This window comes from Lepidochelys olivacea (assembly GCF_965140295.1).
Source record: "Lepidochelys olivacea isolate rLepOli2 genome assembly, chromosome: 3".
Classification (NCBI taxonomy): Eukaryota; Metazoa; Chordata; order Testudines; family Cheloniidae; genus Lepidochelys; species Lepidochelys olivacea.
Window position 1 is genome coordinate 206772864 of NC_140413.1, and position 23503 is coordinate 206796366.

Sequence of the window (23503 nt, forward strand, 5' to 3'; positions counted from 1 at the left end):
CTTAATAGATTAGTATTAATTTATAAACTGCACATAAAGACAACTTTAATAATGTGAATAAGATTTACACACATTTTTAACCACACATTTGTTCAAGTACAGTAGTTTCCTTAATGTCTCAATTAGATCAAACCATGAATATACATATAACTTTGGTCAATTTATAGCCTCTAATTTGAATTATGCCATCATTAATCATGTCTCAGCTGCACTCCCTCAGCTAGAATATGTGCTTCAGAATGTACTTGTCAGTTACAGCACAAATGCTCATTTTTCAAGCCTTACAAAAACAACTCCATGTTCTGAGGCTAGTCGTGCGCCACTTCCACTCACTCACTTGAGTAAATAGTTTTAAAGGCACTCTGCTTTAGCTAGTCTGCATGCTGCCTGCCAGGCAACACGCCACTGCTGACACTGGTCATGGTACACACCTAATAGTCTGACCTCCTTTTCCTACTAATTGCATTACTTAGCCAGCTGGCTCCAGAAAGGAGTCGTCTGTTTGATTGAAGAATTCCTGCTTTTGGGTAGGCATGGCTGCTACTTTTACTAAGTAACAGTGAGGCCTGACATCCCCATTGTTTGTCTGACAGTGAGCCCATCCTAAAATCTAAGTTTTATTTGTAAATTAACCAAGAAACTTCCTGCCAGAACAGCGCTGCCTGGAGACTGATAATGTGTGCCTTTCATTCCCTTTCACTCTTACTGTATCACTGCCAATTTGTTTTTCTGCTGCTGGCCAGCCTTAGGCTATAAAAGCCTTGTAAGACATAAGTGCAATTATAGTCCTGGAGTCAAATGAATTGGACAAATCCAATAGCACAGCTCTGTCCCCACTTTGCAAACCCCTACAGCTGTTAGATTAGCTGCTAAAAATCTAATCTAGCTATAGCTAACAAATTTCTGAAGCGAAGGAGCAAGAGTTCAGTATAGGGTTGCAACCAGATTTCTGAATTGAAAACGTTCTACTATGACAAAGGAGAAGATGGAATAAATCACTTTGAAATTTTGCAGCTCATTTTTAAACTGTTAGGTATAATTTAGTTAGACTAAGACAAGGAACTGTAGGATGCTGTTACTGAGATTGATTTTTATTCTAGCTGTGAGATATCTGATAAAAGTTTTAACACTAATGATACTAAATCTTACAGCTGGAAAAGGTACCAGTTGAATTTTGATTATGTCAGTAGGAAAGTTTTTGTTCAGGGCCAAGTCTTTTAATATTATTTGGAGTTGTAGTATTTATTTTAAAAAGAGCAACAACATTTTTAATATGAAAACCTGATTTTCAAATATGTAAAGGAAAAAATATTTGTATTGTTGTTGTCTACAGAATTACTGGGCCAAATTCATCCCTCATGGATGTGCACTACTTTTAGTGAATTTTAAACCAGAAGTGGATGCATCCCCTTGTGCCTAAAAAACAAAACACCATAACAAAATATTTAGGTGGAGTTACTGCATCAGACTATAATTCCACAACCCATAGAATATATAGCCTGCTGTACAACTGCAGTATTTACAGGATGCTTCCTTGGCTAGCAGAGGTAAGACTTTCTGTTATACTCTTGGGTTTACAACCTCAGTAAGATGATCAGCACTCTGATTCTTCTGCCTGGAGACAGGCAGAAAGAATAGAGCAAAGAACAGAGATATGAAAATAGAGCTACTGGCCTAGGAGCCACCAGGTTTCACGCAGGATAAAGTGTTATTTAGAATCTGCCCGGTGGAAGCAGAGGGAAAGAGAGGAAGAGAATGCTACCCTTCTCCCATCCTTGAGTGGCAGCACACTAGGATTCTCACCTCTCAGTAATAAATTTTTTTTTTTTTTAAATAGCATTGGATATTTCTGTAGCAGTAGCAAATGAATGAAAACTACTCAAAAACATGAGGTCTTAATGCAACAATATATAATTCTCTTTCTCTACTTCTGTTAGGAAGTTATGACAGGGAAGGGAAGGAGTAGAAAACTCCTCTTGACATTCTTCTCCACTGATTTAAGATGGAAACATGGATTCCTCCTATGTGAACATTTGATACTCTCAAATAACATCAGTCCTGTTGTGAATATGGCAGATACTCTCACCAAGATCTCGCATCTCTCTCTCTTTCTCACTCCTGGACGAGTGACATGACAAACCCAATCTTTTCATGACTTGTTCTGGTCAGGTATTGACTCATGTGCAAAAAAAAAAAAAAAAAAAAAAAAAAAGGTGTGCGTGAGGGCAACTAGGACATTTTTCTTCAAATTGAGCTGCACGGGAGAGTCACATGGACATGTTTATTCAAGCACATAGTCCTATCTGGTTCTATTGGTATATAGACCTCTAACCGTGGGATTTCATAGCTTAGTTCTCTGAACTGGTCTGCATACTGCTATTGGAGTCCCAGTGGATTATTGTTTTTGGGGATTTCAACATTTATACTGATATCAGCTCTTTTGGATCAGCAAGTAAGATTCGAAGAAACGGACACCTTGGATTTTACTGTAAGGATGAGGAAGGCTCCCATAGGGCTTGTTGTATATTCATCCTTGTCTTTGGAGCTGGTTTGGATATCACAAATACTCAGGCTCAAACCATCAGCTCACTGGTTTCACTGTGAACCTTATTTCATATGTATTATCATTGCTAGAACCAAATCTCACAGACCCCAGTGAAGATATGATCTGAAGGCAATGAGATTGCATAGGTGTGAATGAACACCCACAGGATCTTTATTACAAATATTATGGGAAAAGGAAAAGACACAGCTTGACTATCAAAAAATAGGGTGAGTTTGCAGGGCGAGTAGTCAAATTCCATCTTTCTAATGTTAACTAAGCAAATGTGATATGGAAATCAACATGACAATGAATATGGCACCTCACAATGACATTTTACAGTTATTTCTCCGGGCACAACCGTATTTTAAAGCAAATGAGGTAGCTATGGTTCCATTACTGATAGATCTTAACAATTCACTTTACGAGGGTAGGGTGCTGACCATCCTTAAACCATGCAGAAGTTTGCCAACTGTCCAAAATATCTCTGATCTTCTGGAGTGCCCACCAGTTACTGCTCAATCTTAAACAAATAAGTAGCTGGATATCAACAAAATTCTGAGCTGGTTTCCGTCTGGGTTCTGGCCATCCTTTGAAGCTGAGACTACTTGTCAGGATTGTGAATGATCAAATTATGGTTTTAAATTGAAGTCGGTTGGTGATTTTTGCTACTATAACTCATCACTTTTCTTTCACTCCCTTTCTTTTCCTTTATTAGACTCGATTGCTCATTTATTCATCCATGTTTGTACTTTAAGAGAATGATATTTTATCACATTATATTGCATGTGTTTTTATTCTATTGTACTGAACTCTGAAGGTTTTGACAGTGAGGCAAATGAAATAAAATGATTGTTATTATTATTACTAATAATGGTATTTGATGCTGCCATGGAAATGCAGAATCCAGTGTTCACAAGGCACTGCATTCGGGGAATCTAGTTGCAGAATTTAACTCCCATGTGCTGCAGAATAAAGAGGGGCTTGCATACATAGTACAATTTATGTTCCATACAAATTTTGATTTGAGCATATGAAGGTTAACTCCTATATTTCAAAATAATGTACTAATAATATCTTAGAAATTTCTATCTTAGTAAATGATATAAACGAGTTACCTTTTTGGTCAGCGAATCATCAGAATCTGACGGCATTCTTGTGGACACATGAAAAATGACTTCCACAGTAGAGGTAGCGTAATACGGTGCTGTTTGTCCTGTGCTGCCATTACGTTGCAGACCACCCATAAATCCACAATGTGTTGAAAGATCAACCTTATTGATATAAAAGGGGAAACAACAAGGAAAAAACCTTCTCCTTACTGAGCCACATTTAAAGGATATTATAGCATAGACAATCAACTCTGTGTGTGTATGTATATTTAAAGTGTTAAGGCTTTAATTTTCTGCGTGTGTGTGTGTGTGGGGGGGTGTCTTTGCATAACATTTTAGGATACGCCAGCTTTCTGTTTCTGTAAGCTGCTAAAAAGAAATATCTCTAAAACTAATAACTAGACAGTCATAATGGAGACAAGGTGATTTGCTTACCTGTTAATATAGTTTCTTTTAGTCTTTAGTGGGTCATTACAGACAAGTGGTATTCTATGTTTCTACTACCAAATGACAAGAGGGATCAAAATAATTCTGTAACACTATGCTCCTTTATTCTGACTAATTCTGTTTGAGCAAATCAGTTCAAGAAACCTCAGAGTAACGAACCACACCTATGCACCCTTAATTAAAAATCAGTGTCAAATACAGAGAAAACACGAACAGGGAAACATAGGTGAAATGAAGAGCCTCTCTTGCTAAGTGCAGTTACCATTACAAGTTAGTAAAAAATATGAATATCTAAAAGGACACATGCTCACTACTGCTTCAGTCTTAAAAAACCTTTATAACTGTAAAACCCCACTTTTAGGCAAAGGGAAGTCAAAGTTTCCACTCCACTCCACTTCCAGTTCAGCAATCTGGGCTGACCCATTAAAAAGTAAGAAAAGCTAAAATTAGAGCAAGAGAACTATCTGTTTTCTCTTATATCCTATGGATCAGTGCAGACAGTGGGAACTTTAATGGCAATATCACTATAGGCATTACTGTAACAACAATCAACAGACCATATTATAAAGGGCTTCCTTGCAGGCATGCCAAAGTAGCAGTGGCAAGAGAAATGATGTAGGAATGCCTAGGTTACAGCCCTGCAGAGTTCTAGAAGGAAGGCATCTCTCTTTCTGCCTGTAAGATGGCTAAAACCCTGTTAAAGTGGGCTCTGATGGTTGGAAGGTGATACCTGCTTTAGACCACAGAGGTGAGAGAATGACTCATAGGTGTATCTGGCAATTAAGTCCTTCAACTCCCTCTACTGCTGTAAGATGAACAAAATGTCAGATGACTGCTTCTAGGGCTTTTTTAAGCATGACCCCCAGTTTCTTCTTTACATTAAAGGTATGCAGTAATTCTCATTATTTAGAGAGGAACAGAGAAAAGGAAGGACTCTCTTCAGCCAATCTGTCAGGGAAAGGATCATGGGAAAGGAATTAGTGAGCGGCCAATGTTGGTTATCATTGCATTTTGATTAAAGATTCAGTAAAGATCTTTGAAGGGAAGGGCCTGAAAATCTTCCATTCTCTTAGCTGAACTGATGGCCTCTAGAAAAATTGTCTGAAGGGTGGAGAATCTTTTGGAGACTTGTCTTACAGGCTTGAAGAGAAAACACAGGAGGACATACGAGACCAGGTTCAGATCGAAAGGGAGTATAAACAGATGGGAAGGGACCAGAGCCTTGGCTTGTTTATTGCCTTACTGCCTTTGGTTCTGATCTAAAAAGAAATGGTTCAAATTTGCTTACCTTACATGTCAAAAGTTGTTTTTTTCTGTTAGCCATGCAGACTCAGCCTCCGAGCTGAAAGCTAAGCTAGGTTCTTTTTACCGTTTCATGCATTATCACTAGCATTATGGATCCCCGAGGTCAAATTCTGCCTTCAGTTGCACCTCAATAGGATTGCACAGCGTACATGAAGACAGAATATGGCCATGCAGTTGGACCTTAATTAACAATCCTCTTGATGGTATGTGATCCAGAACAGAATCCAGCTCACTCTTCCCCTTGCTGCAGTGGCTCTGCAGGGCTAACAAGAGTAAACAGCTGTAAACATGTACTTTTCTCACTGACGCAAGGAGAGTAAGAGGAAAGACATGGAGCAGCTCTGTTGAAGAAGAGGATTCCATTTTTGGAGTCATTTTCTGACCATAATTTTCTTTATGGAATAGGGCCACTTCTGGGTTGAGATTCCACTGGCCTTTCTCGTTGCTAGTTTTAGCGCTCTAGCTCACCTGTGCTAACACACGTCTGTCTATTTGAGCTGGAAGGCACACTTCCAGCTGCAGCAGACACATACCCTGAATGGATGAGGTGATATACTGCACCAAGGTGCCCTGGATCAAATGAAGAATACTGGGATGCCACTAGCCTAAGATCTCAATACCTTCTAATGTAACTTTTCCATTAGCAGGGAAAGAGAAAAGACGTACTACCTCTAGCGTATAGGTGGTACAAGGCATCAACCTCAAGAGCATCATCCTCATTCAAAAGGTGGACAGCAGAAGAGGAGCTTCTGTACCTTCCCATTTCCTGGTATAATGTTTATGTCCCTGTGGGGTAAATGCCCATAGCTGTCATATAAGGAGAACACCTAGAGCTTTGGTTCCCCTTAATGGATCTGACGGAGGATTAGCCAGTCTGTTCTGCAATTCCTTTTTTGAGACTATGTGAATGGCAAAGAGGGTGATTAGATTTCTCTCTACCCATAGAAAGACATAACATGCTTTTCATTATTTTCCAGGTTTTTTTAATGCCATGAAGGCTGACTATGCAAGTGACCATGGTTAAGTTCATCTTCATCACTTTGCCCTTTAGATCACAGCTGAAATGAAGGACAAACTACACTGGCCAGTGGCCTTAGTTTCAGAGGTGCTAAGCATCTACAGCTCTCATTCAATTCCACTGGAACAGTGGGTTCTCAACACCTCTGAAAATCAGGTCCTTAGTTCCCAGGCAGTTAGGAGCTCTCTGATTTAATCTAGCAGCCTTATGCTACTTTGTGACAAAAGTGAGCAGTACAGGTCAAGAAGCTACAGATGACCCATAGTAGAGAATATCCTTTCACAGTCAACAGCCCAGGGATAAGTTCAGGTCTAGTGGAAGAGAGAGTAGCTCTAATGGGTACAGAAATCTCATGAGTCAGAGCTGAAGAGAGTACTTGTGGAAGTGAGCCCATAAATAGATGGATCTATTTATTGAAGTTGTTTATTGAGTGCTAGTCTTTGTAGTATGCAAGCTTTCTAGGCAGAGCAACATGAACTTTGAGGTAGGCCTCTGCAAGAGCAGAGATCTGATCCCTGAAAGCCTAGTGACTCAAGGCTCTAGGAAGAACAGCTTGCCTCAGTAAATACTGAGTCAGGGTAGGGGTAAAGGATTTCTTGGACTATAACTTCGCTCTGGGATTACAGTAAGGATCGGACAATACCTCTTGGAATATCTGGTCTCAGAATGTGGCTCAGATGAGTAGGTCTTCCACAGAAAGATGTGTAAAGAGGTTCTCCCACTAATGAGTAACAGTTAACATCACCATCACTTTGATGGAAATCTGGGGGTCAATGGCAAGACCAAACTCTAGGGCTTTGTAACAACAAACCACTGTCTGGCCTGACCTACGGGAAACAGGAGAAAACATGTTTTGTTCTGAAACATGTCAAATGTAACACAAGCTGCTCCTACAGTAATTCCTCTAATAATTTAAAGCAAATTTCTCTCTCTTTCTCTTTTTTAAAAAAAAAAAAAAAGTTAATGGAAAGTTGCATTTAGGTTGCTCCCCTGAGCTCAGCTCCCTGAAACACCTGATGGTAAGAAATATTTCACAATTGAATAAACTATTAAAATACAAATATATAAAAATAAACAATTGAAATTAGTACTTTTAGCCTCCTTTTTTTAGAAACTATTTTCTAAAATATTTCACAGTTTACATGTGGCAGGGAGTGCTTAACATATGGACTGTCAGGATTCTGCTTTGTATATTGCTCAGCATTTTTTTAAATGAACTTCTACCAAATATCATGCAGTAAGTTAAAATTATTTCTCTGGTTTTGAAAATTAAAATATGCGTAGCTAATATACAATTTACCCATTTTAAAAATGTTGATTTCAACAACCCTACAAAAACATTTTAAGTTTGCTACTATTACCTCCCAGCCCAATCCAGCAACAAAATCTTCATATGGTTGGCTTCCTCTTGCATTGGACAATATTGAGCATTTGTCCTCTTGTCCTTCTGCAATGTAAAACACTGCAATCTTGTGAGTTTCACGGCTGCAATTAGAGGTAACAAGAAATCTAAGTTCATTTTAAAATGTGGAGGTTACTTACTGTAACTGGAGGTTCTTTGAGATGTGTGGTCCCTAACCATAGTCCACGCATGGGGCACACATGTGCGCCATATGCCCAAGTCTAGAAGTTCCTCAGAGCAATGCCTGTTGGCCTGCACGTGCACAGTAGCTCTCATGCTCCCAACAGAAGATGTGAGGCAGTGAATATTGACGCTTCTCCAGTTCCTCCTCTTACTTCAATCCAGCAGTACCTGCTGCACTACCTGGTTCTAATATGGCCTCATTGATGGGTAAAGTCACCTTACTTGGTCCTTGAGACTCTAAGATGTCCAAGAGCTGGCGTTGAGGGTCCTGGACCTCCTCTAAAGGGATTTGTAGTAACTGGCCACTCTTTGTAACAGCTCCTGGTAATGGCAATCGTCATTTGGCGGAGAAGGAGTGACTGCTTCATATGGGAATGACGAAGAGGTACCCATTGGAACTGTTGGTACCTGCTGATTTGGTTCTACCTCTTCCTCCTCTTCCACTGACAGAACTGGCTGGAGAGAGGGAGAGAAGCAGTACAACTCCTGAGAGGGGCTAGGACACCTTCCATAAAGATTCAATGGACTCCAATGAGGCTAGAAAGAGGGATCAATTGGTTGCAGGGGACCCCAAGGAAATCAGTTTCAGCAGTCCCTGGGGAAGTTGTACAAGGGAGAATGGTGAGTGTAACCTCTTGACTGTCTATCGGGCTTGAGTGCCTCTATGGAGACAATGGTATGTCCATCTCCTCTGATTCATCCAAGTCCAAGAACAGCTGCATTGGTAGTGGCAGTGCCATCAGTACCAGGGCATTCCTGATGGTTGGAGGTGAGACAGCTCCTGGGACAGCGATGTAAGGTCCTCCTCCCGAGTAAGGATATCTTTTAGGACAGTGGTTCTCAACTAGGGGGCCGTGAGCAGATTTCAGGGGGTCTGTGAAGCTGGGCCAGAATTAGACTCGCTGGAGCCCAGGACAGAAAGCCGAAGCCCCACCACCTGAGGCTGAAGCCTGGGGCCCTGAACCCTGCCACCTGGGGCTGAAGCCTGAGCAATGTAGCTTTGTTGGGGCCCCTGTGGCATGGGGCCCCAGGCAACTGCCCTGCTTGCTATCCCCTAATGCCGGGCTGGCCCTGGCTTTTGTATGCAGAAAAGCAGTTGTGGCACTGGTGGGTTGTGGAGTTTTTATTGCATGTTGGTGGCGGGGGGCGCTCAGAAAGAAAAAGATTGAGAACCCCTGCTTCAGGAGGGCTGGGCCAGAAAGAAGTGGAGACTGAGGATAAGGAGGAATATATCCTCCGATATTATATAAGTCTTGGTATGCCCCGATGTCTGATGGGTTCCTGCAGTTAAGTCTGATGGATCCAACACATCAACAACAACTGGATAGTCTTTAGATGGACGAAGTGGTACCAATGATGGATTTGGAGCAGAACTCAGACAGAACTGGCAAGTGTCCGTTCTTATGCTTTGGTACCAGGGTGACTGACAGAATTGGCGGACCTTTCTTTCTATGTATCTTGCCCTCAGATCTGGGGGACTTCATTGGAGCTGGCTCCTTAGGTTCCGTTTGCGACATCTCACACAACCCAGACTGGCTTGGTGAGGAAATGCGTTTCTTACAGACAGTCCTCAACAGGGATCTGACCTTGCACTCATGAGAGTGCCCTCTACGCTCATGAGGAGCCCGAGAAGAGTCGTCCTTGGGTTTCGATGTTGACGGCACCACTCCAAGGCACATGCTAGGTAGGTGAGGATGGTCTCCCTGGTCTGGATCGGAGAGGGGCCCCATAACTTTCTCCATCAGGTGCTTCTGTAGGAGAAGCTCCCAGGCTTCTTGAGTTCTGGGTGGGAAGAAGCAGCAAATATTGCACTTTGCAGAGATATGCGCCTCACCCAAAGAGTGCAAGCATAGCTGATGTTCATGACAGATGGAGAAGGATTAAGGGCAGGAGATACGATTTTTGAATTGCAGGACTTTGGGGCACAGTCCCAGAGCTGGCGGAGGGGATCCCCAACTGGAGAAAAAGAAATACTCGATACTATATTATAACTTTTTAACTACTAACCTAAGAATATAACTATATACAAATAGATTATACAACAAAGTGAAGGAGGACAAGAGTCCGACCCAGGCCATGCGGTGGTAAGAGGGAACTGGAGAGATGTCAGCCCTCACTGTCTTTTATAACACTGGTCAAGAACACAAGGAGAGCTCCTGCACTTGTATGGACCAATGGACACTGCTTTGAAGAACTTCCGAACTTGGGCGCATGGCAAGCATGTGTACCCCACATGTGGAATATACATAGGGACCATAACTTGAAGAACAACTTGTTAGTTCAATTAATTTTTCTTCAAATTAAGAGCAGTGTACTCTGAAATGTGACTATATAAAAATCACACCATTTTACGCAACAGATCTGATCCTTGTAGGAATACAGTCATGTCCTACTTAAGTGGCAAAAACTAATTTTTATCATGTTTTACTTCTGATTACACTGAAGAGTCAACACCATAGGGGAGAGTGAACTGGATTCTATTCTTTTTGTGCATCAGCAAAAAATTGATTACCTAATTACAATTACAGGATTAAACACTCACATCTGTGCAACCTCACTGAAGAGTTGCCCAGGTATTAATGAGGGCATAATTTGGCCTGTAGAATCTTAATTACTGATGTAGAAGAAGGAAAAAACATTCATGGACTTTCAGAACCCAAGCTGAGTCTGACATACCCAGGTGTGTAAAAAAGGGTTTTTTGGGGGGTAAACTGAGCATATTTGTTCTGAAAATTATTGGGACACAATAATGCCCCACAATGCTATCTTTACAGTCATTTTTCAAAGAAAAAAATCACATTTTAAGTAATGGCAAATAGTACACAACATTCAGAACTCTATTCTGCCATTGCCTAGTTCTAAAGAGATGGGTTTGAGCTTGCTCTTTAGAGGACTGCTATTGTCATATGAATCATTTTGAAGAAAATTCTTCTTTGGGAAAATATTCCTTGGTTAATATACATTCAGAATAGCTCCTTTCACCTACGTCATTATGGACACTGACATGAAAACAGAAATATATATGACTCCTTAAACAAAAATCCTGCTACTTATATTCAGTCTCATACATAGTGGCACCAAAAGTAATTTGCTCACTCCAGCTAAAAAACAACAACCAAGAAACCTTTTCATTTCACACTTGTGAAGAGGGTGTCACCCAAATGGACTGAAAGCATGGGGAAAACAGTAATAGGCTGATTTACTGGTTCTCTCACCAAAAACTCAATATATTGAATTGAATACACAACAACAGGTATTTACATTGCTAACACAGGCAACTTCTTCTGGGAATGATTAGTTTTGGGAATGCTGTTGTGGTGCCCTCCCTTGAAAATGTGGCCTTTAACATTAGAACTGTTGAGTAAGTTTCACTTACCATTGACGGGAGTCCAGATTTTTCAACTCTCTCAATAATTTAGAATTTTTCTTAAGTAGATGAAAGCTTTTTCTATAGATACATAAAACAAAGATTTAAGGGAAAATGCATCATAGAATATATGTCATGAGTTTCATAATTCACACAGCTAAATAAAAGGATGACTTAAAATATACATTAAAAAATTCCATGCATTATGACTAAACTGCATCAGTTCTGTCCTTTATACCCCCAACCAGCAAAACACTGAAAAATGCTCTTTCCCCAACTACTAACCAACCTCACAGTTCTCTCTCTTTTTTTCAATATTTGAGGAAACAAGTATTTTTCAGCCTATCCTGAAGCTAATCAAAGTGGGCCATTTCAGACCCAGGGACCCTTCTCTTCGAGAATGCTATGCCAGTGGCTCCATCTGATTAGTACAAGGGGACACCAGCATGAGCATCTTTGTAAATCACAATTGTGGCAGTATAGCACAGGGAAACTGAAGACTTCTTCAGCTTTGTGAGATAGCAGCAGCATTACAAACATATATTCATAGATACACGCTTACCTTCTATCCCAAGAATTCATTCCTAAGTCGTTTAGCAACAGCCTACAGAAATAAAATGGTGCTTGTGGTTCAGCAGAACTTGGTTCTTCTTCACTCGCTATGTTCATATCAAGATCAGAACTGCATTTACGTACATGCTCTTTTTCTTGGGCACTCTGCCTTATTATGGCTTCTATGATCTCATTCTCTTGAACATGGCTCATACCAAATGGTGGTGGTGATGGCTCATTTAATTTTAGCTGTGGATGTAAAAGGCATTCAGGACTAGTGTTACCAATCTTTTCTAGCAATTCATTAAGAGCATCCTCTCCTTCTTCTGTTTGAGAAAAGTCTGCCTGGGCCTCAAATTGCCCTTCATGACTGCCCAAAACCACAAATGAATTATTTCCAGTCTGACGTGCTAGACAGCCTTCCAAAGGTCCGTATAATATCGTGCCATCCCAAGAATATTTCCCTGAGATATCTCTGACAATTACTCTTACATCTGAGAGGACTCCTGCTGGCTCGGTATCCACAGTCATTTCTGCAGGAATTTGAAGGTAAGATATAAGAGTACTGTCATTAAATACAAATAATTGCAAGTTTGGACTTCTGAAGACTTCTGAAGACAGCTCAGAAGATTCCACATAAAAGTTGTCATGATTCTCACTAATAAGGCTGTGAAGAATGGCAGGTCCTCCACTGAGGGGATAGTGACTTAAGTGGTTTACTAGATGTGTCATAACCATCCGTGCAGTTAGAGGTATTAATTCCAAGCTTCTTCTTTTTTTTTCTAAAAATCAATCAATACAAAGATAATAATCAACCACAGCAGCAAAGAGTAATTAAAATGAACACCCACACATTTCAATCAATATATAGTCCATGGCAGGTTATAAGGCTGTTTTGATTTTTTTTTCTTTTAAAGCCATCTATTTTTCTTTTAAAGCCATCTATTTTTCCATTAAAGAAACATTTTTAAATAATAATAATAATAATAATAAAAAAACCCACTTTATATTCCTTTTCAAATAATCTTTAGATTTCAAAATTCTCTTTTGGGTATTTTACAGTTATTCTAATTCACATCTCCCTCAAAATGTAGTTATCTGGGTATAAGACTACAACGACATCCTGTGAAAGTGGTTACATTTATTATTGGACCAACTTCTGTGGGTGAGAGAGAGAGAAGCTTTCGAGTACAAAGAGCACTTCTTCAGGTCTTGGAAAGTTACTCAGAGTGTCACAGCTGAATAGAAGGTGAAACAGATTGTTTAACATAAGCAGTTAACATATATTCTAAGGCCCCATTCAAGGTGAAGTGGCCAGTTAATAACCACCACTATCACTGGACAAAAAGAGGGGTTAGTGGGATATGGATTGTTATAACATAATAATTGTTGTAATCTAATGAGGCAGAGCTGATGTATCACTTCCTGATCAATCATAAAGCATTTGTCTATTTGCCATGAAAGCACTAGTTTTCCTTGCTAGGTGAGTCGCAATCATGAATTCTCTCTGTATACTGCCAAATTTGATGTAAAACAACACTGATGAAATATTGGTGTGGTCGTGCTGGTCCCAGAATACTAGAGAGACAAGGTGGGTGAGGAAATATCTTTTATTAGACCAACTTCTTTCGGTGAGAGAGACAAGCTTTTCAGCTTACACACAGCTTTTCTTCATGTCTGTGTAAGCTGTATTTCACAAACCCCCTGATTTCCCCCTCCTCTTTTTTTTTTTTTTTTTTTTTTGAAAGAGTGGAATCTTCAAGAACACTTAATTTTACTGCCCCTGTCTACCATCAAAGACAGAAAACAGCTGCCTGCATTCTGTCACAATGGGCTGGAAACAGCTCTTTCTGGACCTAATCAATGATATTCCATTCATCTGCAAAAAGAGGTTACACAAGTGTTGTCAGGTGTTTCCTCCTTCCTACGGGCTGAGCACTGACAAGCCTCTTAATAAACAATACTTAACATGTATACCGTGCTTTACATCTGCAAAGACAGACACACAACACACAGATGACTGTTTTCAGATGTTCTTTGCTGCTACTCCAGTCTAAAGTCTCATTAAATCTTGAATACCATAGTTCTCAAACTGTGGGTTGGGACCCCAAAGTGGGTCACAACCCCATTTTAATGGGGTTGCCAGGGGTGGCATTAGACTTGCTGGGATAGAAGCTGAAGCCTGAGCCCCACCGCCCAGGGCCCAAGCCCAAGGGCTTCAGCCCCCGGTGGTGGGGCTCAGGTTACAGGCCCCAACCCCCAGCCTGAGGCTGGGGCCCTTGGGCTTTGGTCCCTCCCGCCTGAGGTGGTGGGGCTCAGACTTTGGTGGGGTTTGGGGGGGCTCTGACTTCAGTCCCCGCTCCTGGGGTTGTGTCGTGATTTTTGTTGTCAGAAGGGGATCACAGAGCAATGAACCCAGCCATAGCGTACTAGCAACAGCTTACTTTCATCTTATTTGACATCTTATCATGACTTCTTAGCTGTGTTACATACTCTTTAGAATGAATTTATGGTCCAAACAAGTTCATAATCTAGATCATCATCATCACCATTACAGGGAGAACTGTGATTTAGACCCCTTTCAGTCCCTCTTCAGTGCATCTCCCAGGTGACCAGCCTGGATTCCTGCAAGTCACTTTGGGTGGAACCACATCATCCTAGCATTCTTGGACTAGATTCTGAGTTACAGCTCCCTTACCAACTGTGTTAACCTGACAGGCCCAACTTGGCATGCGGGTTTGGCACCTGCAAGACCATTTCCTCTGGAAAACTGTGACAAAATAAGTTTGAAGTGACACAGAAATAGCTTCTTCAGAACAAAGCATTATTTATTCTTTCAGCCAGAGGTACCTAGCAACAAGAATCAAAGTTTAAAATGATAAAGGTCTATATGCATATTTCCCGTTATCTAAACCCTGATCTTTCCTTGCAGGTTGTAATAAGTTCCAGTCAGCCCAGTTACGCCCATCTCTGGGCTGGTAGAGACAGTCTGCATTGCTGCAGAAGCATGCTCACTCTCTCTCTCTCTGTGTGTGTGTGTGTGATGAACACAACTCCAGCTGCTACGGACACCCCACTCAAACCTGCACTCCCCTTCCAGTCTAGGCCAGCATATTTAAGGTTTTAGTGTACGCTTTGATCCTCAGTTTGGCCTTGGAAGAGTAAACTTTGCCAACTTAGTGGGCATTAAGCCAGGGGTTATTTCCCATTTCCCTACAGTTTCCCAAAGGACCCTTGCTATTCCTTGCAGTTTCCCCATTGGTTCTGCCCTTACAGCATCCTTTGATTTAACTTGCATTCAAACAGGATACTATCAAACTGATATACTGAGGTGCATAAGACATTAAGCGTATTTTTAACTCCCTCATTCTCTACACAGAAAGATGACTATCTCCAAGTTCTTATTCAGATATTCAGCATTTCTTTCGCTGGGGCATAATCAATCACCTAACAGGCTTCAAGTTCATCCCAACACTGCAACAGGATATCAGTGTCTGTAAAAGTCAGCTGAATCAGGCTGTGAAATAGTGTCCAGGCCTCTGTCCATAATTCATAGTTCATGACAAAAGAACAAAAAACTTGCCTAAGGGCTTTTAACTAGGGCCCCAACCAAAACAAGATACAACCAGGTCTGTGAAAGATGGCATCTGAGCTAGGTCATTAAGCTTTTATTGTTCAATAGTCATCCTCTCCTCAGTGGGCTACTTCCTGCAAGATGAGCCATGAATCTGGTACCCTACTGTGTGTGTGACTGAGGCAGAGAAAACTGGTTTGAAAAGTGGAGATATCTGCCCTGGATCAAGGATCTTGGTACTGACAGTGAGCAGAGCAGTGCTGAGACAAGGACCAAAGTGGTTAGATACAGAGGACTGCTTTCACGAGCTGTAACTAAGCTGAAAATGCCTTACCTAGTTTATGAGAATTAAAAATCTAGATATGTTAAGCAAACTATTTCTCTTGCTGCAATTCTATTTCTCTCTGTTTTTAATAAACCTTGTTTTTGTTATGATTATTGTTGTATGGGTAGTTTAATGCAGTCTGTCCTCAAAGAAAAGAAAACCCTTACCACCTCCAAGAAGAAGTGCTGAAGGGTAAAGAGGCTCTGGAACCTACACACTCCCCTCTCAGTCTCAGGCAAGGAGTATGAACAAAGGTATTCTATCCCAGCGAGGTGTGTTGTCATTATGCTATAGTGGGTAAACATGAGGTTAGAAGCTGAAGGGCCAAGCAGAAGAAAGCTGAAGGGGGTGGGCATTACTCCAGTGCTTGCTGGTTATACAACAAACAAAAAAAGCGCCCAGAAGATCCAATCAAAAGGGAGAAAAAAATGTCCAGTTTACTGCATAACCTTTGGTTTTTAGAATAAATATGTTTAACATTCCTAATGTTGAAGTTTTCATTAATATAAAAATAGTGACAGTGATTTCAAGCTGTCAGATTTCCATATTGTTGGGGAGTATGTCTAATTTTCTTGTGGATGCTGAGAATATTAAAGAAGTGGGAGAAGCAAACAGCAGAAAGCTTTATTAATTTTAATTGATCTTGTAACAATTAACTTTTTGTATTTAACTTATTTTAATTATCCTGGATAGTTACCTTGCAAAATTAATAATCTGCTTTTTGCCTACACTATTATGATATTTTGAATTAAAATACACACTCAGTATTGCTTCTACAATGCCTGTTGCTATTATAGCAGCTGTTACTGTAATGTGTTTCCTCTTTTCTCTGACCTGATTAAACCTATTGTATTGTTGTAGCTAGCTATAATGAGTGATGAATAATGTGATAGGTAAAAGGCATATGTAAATAACAAAAATAAAAAAAGCAGGAAGAATCCCTTTTTAACATTAGTCTGAAAATAGCATGACAGTAAAATAGAAGAGTGTACAAGGCACAAACATATCCAAGATGAAAAACATTTTGTTCTACCTAAAATGACAAATCTCTCTCACGTCTATTTTTATCTTTCTGCTCTTCACAAAATGTACCCACTCAGAAAGAAGTGTGTGCAGAGCAATTGGTTTTAATGCCTCTAACCTTTTTGTTAAACTAAAAATGCAGGTACAAGGGAAGTAAAAAGAAAACATGCTGTCGTGATGAAAATTTGTTCCAGCATGAAATACAGAAAGAACTGTATTTCAAAGTAGCATAGAAAGTCTAGCATTATTTTGCACATCCTTATACTGCATCTGTTTCTGAATCCTGTGTAAAAAAATATTTCTGTGAAATGATTTACATAAAGTTTTTAGAACAATATTGTACTCTGGAAGTTATTCTTAATCTAATGCTTGAATTAATGATATTGACCAAGATACATAAATAGATGTTTTCCCTTAGTGAATACATCCTTCTAGCAGTTGATTTTTTTTGTAATGGGTGAATCAAATCATGTGACATACATAGAACTGAATTCACTATAAAATATTGTGAGAGATGTGTCTTTCTCTCTCTCATCTACAAAATGTTATTTGGCCATTTTATGTATTACAATCACAGGAGTTTTTCTTGCAACAATCCCCGAGAAATGCTGCATGATTGAAATGGGCCACCCTGATTACACTGGCCTCATTAGCACGACAAAAGTGATTTCCACCCCTTCCTGTTGAGAATAGCCCACTTCCACCTTAACTGAATTGGCTCATTAGCACTGACCCCTCACTTGGTAAGGCAACCCCCATCTTTTCATATGCTGTGTATTTATAGCTCTTTACTGTATTTTCAACTCTATGCACTTGATGAAGTGGGTTTTAGCCCATGAAAGCTTATGCCCAAATAAATTTCTTGGTCTCTTAAGTTGCCACAAGGACTCCTTGTTGTTTTTGCATGTTTACAGTTTTTTACTAGAATTTTATACCATTGAGCCTGCCAGAATCTATGGATGACATGTTTTGGTTTTCAATAAATCAGATCAGGTCCAATCAGATAAGGTCCAAGTTCTGCTCTCAAAAGTTCCTAGTGAGACTCTCCTTGAAACCAATATTTACAAAGTTAAAGTCATTCTTAGTAAAAAGTGAAGAGCCACTGCTGTTTGGAGAGTTTTCATATTATTCCATCAACATCAGATCACTCATGACTACGTACTTGTTTAGCTTCCCATAAAGCAAAAAAGGTGTTCAAACAAGGTACACAATGGACTAGCCACACAGTTCTCAAAAGGATTTGATTTGGAGTTAATTTTATTCATAGTTTTAATTCTGTATATGTAACCACAAGCAAAAGTGATTACCCAATACCATCATATCTATGACTTTCTCACTATAGAAAAGGCACATGGGAGAAGTGACATTTTCTTCTTTGTTCATAGATACTAAGGTCAGAAGGGACCATTATGATCATCTAGTCTGACCTCCAGCACAACGCAGGCCACAGAATCTCACCTACCCACTCCCGCGAAAAACCTCTCACCTATGTGTGAGCTATTGAAGTCCTCAAATCGTGGTTTAACGACTTCAAGGTGCAGAGAATCCTCCAGCAAGTGACCCATGCCCCATGCTACAGAGGAAGGCGAAAAACCTCCAGGGCTTCTTCCAATCTGCCCTGGAGGAAAATTCCTTCCCGACCCCAAATATGGCAATCAGCTAAACCCTGAGCGTATGGGCAAGATTCACCAGCCAGATACCCAGGAAAGAATTTTCTGTAGTAACTCAGATCCCACCCCATCTAACATCCCATCACAGGCCATTAGGCCTATTTACCATGAATATTTAAAGATCAATTAATTACCAAAATCATGCTATCCCATCACACCATCTCCTCCAATGATCTTGTGAGGTTGCGAGATCCTAAGAATTCCATACCACATATCTGCAGTCTATTAATGGCTTTGGGAAGTTTTCAAGATGCTCTGACAAGCAGCAGAAACAGAGCTGTCTTGAATTTAGCCCCAAACTGTTGTACAACAGAACCCTGCTTTTATTATTACGAACTCTTATATATCTGAGGATTTGAATTCAATCTAAACTCAGAATTTTTATGTAAATTACATTTGAATCAATAGATAAGGTCATCTTCTCTGTCATACATCACTAAACAACTAAAATTAACATAGAAAGCATATGCACAATTAACATTTTTTATATACGTTATCTCAATACTACTATCCTTCTAGACTCCAAATGAGAATTTCAATTAGACTTCTTAACTGGGACAAATATTTACTCTCTTGCCATTCTAGCTCAAATGTGTTAGGAGTTCCCAGCTCTCTCTCTTTTCAAAACAGTATATCAACTTCCCTATGTGGTTAACTAGTTGATGGTTTTCCCTTCCAAAAGAGGGCTCTTGAGGTAAACATTTAACGTTTGGAGTCGTATTGAAGATGTCTTTATGTTTTCTTTTGACGTATTTGCAGTCATAATTTATGCAAGTCTGTTATCTTTTCTACAAAGAAATTATGGTTTTGACACATTTTAGTAAGCATCAAGAAGTGTCTGAAATTTTCTGGTTCCTCACTGGTATTCTCCTAATATACTGAACACACTAACGTAAGTGAACTCCAGACTATGAATGCGTTGAACCACATGGCTTTCCCTGTAAAACACCTGTAGAATTATTCAGCGTTACCTGTGCAAGCATGTTTTTCAACGAAGAAATGCCACCTACTAGGTTATTAAATCCTCATATTGTTAATGTTGAAATCCTAGCAATATTCAAGTTATTTTCTCTGGAGTTACTTACCTTCAACAACAGTGAGTAGATTTCCCAAATCTGGAGTGGAATGGGAGTGTGCTGGCTCAGAATTCTTGACATTTCCCAATGGCAAAAATGGATCATAGTCATTAGATGAGAGATCTGCAAGGCTCAATATGTAATGGCTTTGCTGCGTATATGTGCTTGAACCATAAACGCAACAGTGCAACACCTGCAAGAAGAAAAGAAATGAAAATTGTACTAGAAATAAATTGTACAAAAAAAAATCAAGTCAAGTGACATAAAGTGATGAGATAAATTTACTATGCTATTAAATTCTGACACATTGTAGTATATTCTACAATATAGGCTATGTCTAAGGCCTTGTCTACACTGCCACTTACAGTTCTGAAACGTTCTTCGCTCAGGGGTGTGGCAGTGTAGACGGTAGCTATTCCCCGTGTGGAGGTGGTTTTATTACAACACTAGGAGAGCTCTCTCCCACCGCTGGAGCTGCAACCATACAGCCATGAGCTTTAATGTCGGCTGCCTAGACACACCCTAAATCTTGCTGCTTCTTCCTACACCACTTTGCTAAAATAAAACCCTAGTCCAGGCCCCCATTTTGTATCGTGACTAGCGCAACAACCTCTGTTTACACCATTCTCCCATCTGGCCTTGACCAATTAAATCTCACCCTGTTTGCATCAATTCAAATCAATGCTGCAAAGATTATCATCACAGCTCATTGCTTTGACTAAGTCACCCTTCTCTTTGCATTTCTCCACTGGCTTTTGCTTCTCCATTACTATTCTACTTGTCATCCCTTTTAAGGTTCTTCATTGCTTATCCTTATCCTACCTCTCAAACTATCAAGATGTTAACTCCTGTCTCCACTATGACAATGACACCCGCCTTTATCATCCACTTGCTAAATTTTCAAACAAGCATCTTTGTGTTTCTGCCCTTCATAAACATTGTAAACTTCTCCATAAAACTCTTCTTTGCTGTGATGTCTACTAAAAACTTGACAACACATATACATCTGGTGTGCTGAGAATGCTGCCCATTATGCTGACCAGTATTGTCTCTGTCTCCTGGTGCTCTCCCAATCGGTCTTTTGAATCTACCTGTTCTCTCGTCTTATATTTAGATTGTAAGTTCTGTGGAGAATGGACCATCATTTTTGGGTGTTTGTACAGCACATAGCACAATGGGACCCTGGTCCAAGACTGGGGCTCCTCTGGGCTAGTACAATGCAAATTATTATTAATAATACTACTATATATTATTGATATAATAATGATGCCCATTGTTAAATTCTCACCGATTCTTTAAGAATGAAAGAAAATGCTTTTTCTTATCAAATTATCTTTTTATCAGTAAACTACTATATTAGCCATGAAAACAAAACTATTTATCATCACAGATCTTGATTTTAAATAAAAGCAATATCAACATGCTATTTTTATATTTGGAAAATGTGTTTGTGCATATTTTAAAGGAAGACTGACTTCATGCTTGTTAAGTACAATTTCACAATTAGGACAAGATCTATTGTGGTATATTGTTATAAATTGGAATGTCATTATAGAATATCATCCCTCAGGCATTTGCAGACGTATTCAAAAGTGTATTACATCAGTTATAAACTAGATTATTTTATTTACTTGAAAGATGTACTGATATTTCATAAAACATGTTTAACTTACTTATGGAAAATGTTGCTAATTATATGTAGTTGTACTGTACTTCTTGTCTTCATTTGATTATTATTAGCATTTGCATTAAATGAATAAGTTCTACAAATGTCTTAGGACGAGCAGTCATGGAGACTGCTCTTTATTTTGAGTGGGTGCTTGTCCATTGGGAAATGGCCACAAAGCTGAAACTGGCTTTACACAACTGTAGACTTCTATCTCCTCAGTGTCGGCCTTGAGTATTAAAAGTGTGTGATTCTACAGTCCTCCTCTAGGGGGACCTCATTCAACAGTCACAGCTTTGACAGCAGGAGGTGCATATAGTTTTCATCCAGATCTAGCAGTCCTCATAAACACGCGTGAAAGAAAGACAAACATTGCCATGGATCTCCTAAGGTCCTCAGGACAGGAACTCCTTTCTTTGTGACGTTTACTAGTCATGCCATTAGAATACAGTAATTCCTCACTTAATGTTGTAGTTATAGTCCTGAAAATGCGACTTTAAGCGAATCCAATTTCCCCAGAAGAATTAATGTAAATAGGGGGTTAGATTTCAGGGAAATTTTTTTTTGACAGACAAAAGGCATCATATACATTTTAAACAATTTTAAACTAGAAATTTAATACAGGTATAAGTTTTAAACAATTTTAAAGAAACAATTTAATACTACGATCATCATTGCTGAGTATGAAGCTCAGTTGATGTGGTGGAGTTAGAGAGTGGAAGAGGGTGGATTGTCCGGCTGCTCCTCTTGCTGTTCTTGCAAGCACACGCACAGACTTTGCCAGGGGCGGGGGGCTCAACCCTGAGCCCGTCCACTCCACCCCTTCCGCCAAACCCCACCCTTAACCTGCCTCTTTTCACCCCCTCCACCTCATCCCCCCCTTACTCTGCACACCATGTCCTTGCTCCTCCCCCCTCCCTCCCCTGCCTCCAGCCTGCGGCAATCAGCTGGTTTGTGGCGTTAGGAGGCCAGGGCGAGGAGCGAGGACATGGCGTGCTGCTTCCTCACGTCTCCCCCAGCCTCTTGAACACCGCAAGACAGCTGATTGCTGCAGGCAGGAAGCGGGGGGAGTAGGGGGAAGGCGTTGATTTGTGGGGTCTGCCGGCCGGCGGGAGGCACGGGGTGGGCGCAGGGGAGCTGATGGGGGAGCTGCCAGCCATGGACAACGCAAGAGGCCAAACGACATTATAGGGGAGCACTGCACAACTTTAAAGGAGCATGTTCTGTAATGGAGCAGGGACGTAACATCAAAACAACGTTAAGCGACAGGACATTAAGTGGGGAGTTACTGTAGGTGCTTCCCCTGACAGGACTCCTAAGCTCCTTGGGAGCCAGGACTCTGCTTCTGTAGTGTTTTAAGATCTATTGGCCAAGGCACTTTCTTTTTTCTCTCAAAACTGCCAACGTTTAAAATTTTATACTCCAGAGTTTGTGTGTGTAACATTTCAGATCTTGGCATCAAATGACTTTTTTTTTTAAAATTGGTATTTATAATGTAATAGAAAGAGTCATGACAACCAATGCTCAGAATATGTTGTACTTTTTAATTTTTTAAACTAACCTATACATACTATTTTGTTTAGTTATTTATCCACCCAATGATTGAAGCATTTAAATAATCATTTGTAAGTCAACATGATCCCCCAAACACTACAAACCAGCCCTGAAATTTCAAAAAGGAGCCATTTTAACTCCTTTAAGCTCCAAAGCTACTGAGCAGACTTACTTGTAACTTTCCAGAAAATAAAATCTACCCCCTAAATGTTAGGGGTGAAATTTTAATTTGTTTTCATAACTAACCCATGGATTTAAACAACAGTAACTGAAAAACTTCAATGTAATTCAAATGATGGAATCATCAGTTATGCTTCCATAATGCATCTGTGCCTCAATGATCCAGAATAGACACATCTTTACACATTTAAAAACTTTGTTAAAAACAATTCATACTGAATCGATTCTTCATACTCACCCTATATACGTAATCCAGTAAGGGAGCTTTGGAGGAATGTTGATCTTCCAGAACAGTAGATACTGGCTCTAGTAAGGTTTTCATTGGTAGTGCCATGCACCAATCCAACAAGCAAAGTAATAATGAAACTATAAACTAAACAGAAACATGCAAATGAACACATAAGCAATACTCATCAAATTCATCAAAATGTTTAAATGTTAGCTTAATATTTTAAAATCAGATTTAGGAATAAATTTCCTTTAATATGTAGTTCAAGAAGCAAAAAC

The 23503-nt window shown here is 39.9% G+C and overlaps 1 protein-coding gene across 2 annotated transcripts in view; it reads right to left on the reverse strand.

Annotated features, from left to right (window-relative positions):
* Positions 1-23503, reverse strand: part of RALGAPA2 (Ral GTPase activating protein catalytic subunit alpha 2) — a 299634-nt gene that overhangs the window by 116447 nt on the left and 159684 nt on the right. For both annotated transcript variants that reach the window (XM_084624472.1, XM_084624471.1), the window contains 6 exons: positions 23235-23369; positions 19606-19789; positions 11939-12710; positions 11386-11457; positions 7786-7909; positions 3661-3816 (listed from right to left, as the gene is read on the reverse strand). In XM_084624472.1, the coding sequence (XP_084480598.1) occupies positions 3661-3816; positions 7786-7909; positions 11386-11457; positions 11939-12710; positions 19606-19789; positions 23235-23369 (1443 nt within the window). The remainder of the gene's footprint in view (positions 1-3660; positions 3817-7785; positions 7910-11385; positions 11458-11938; positions 12711-19605; positions 19790-23234; positions 23370-23503) is intronic.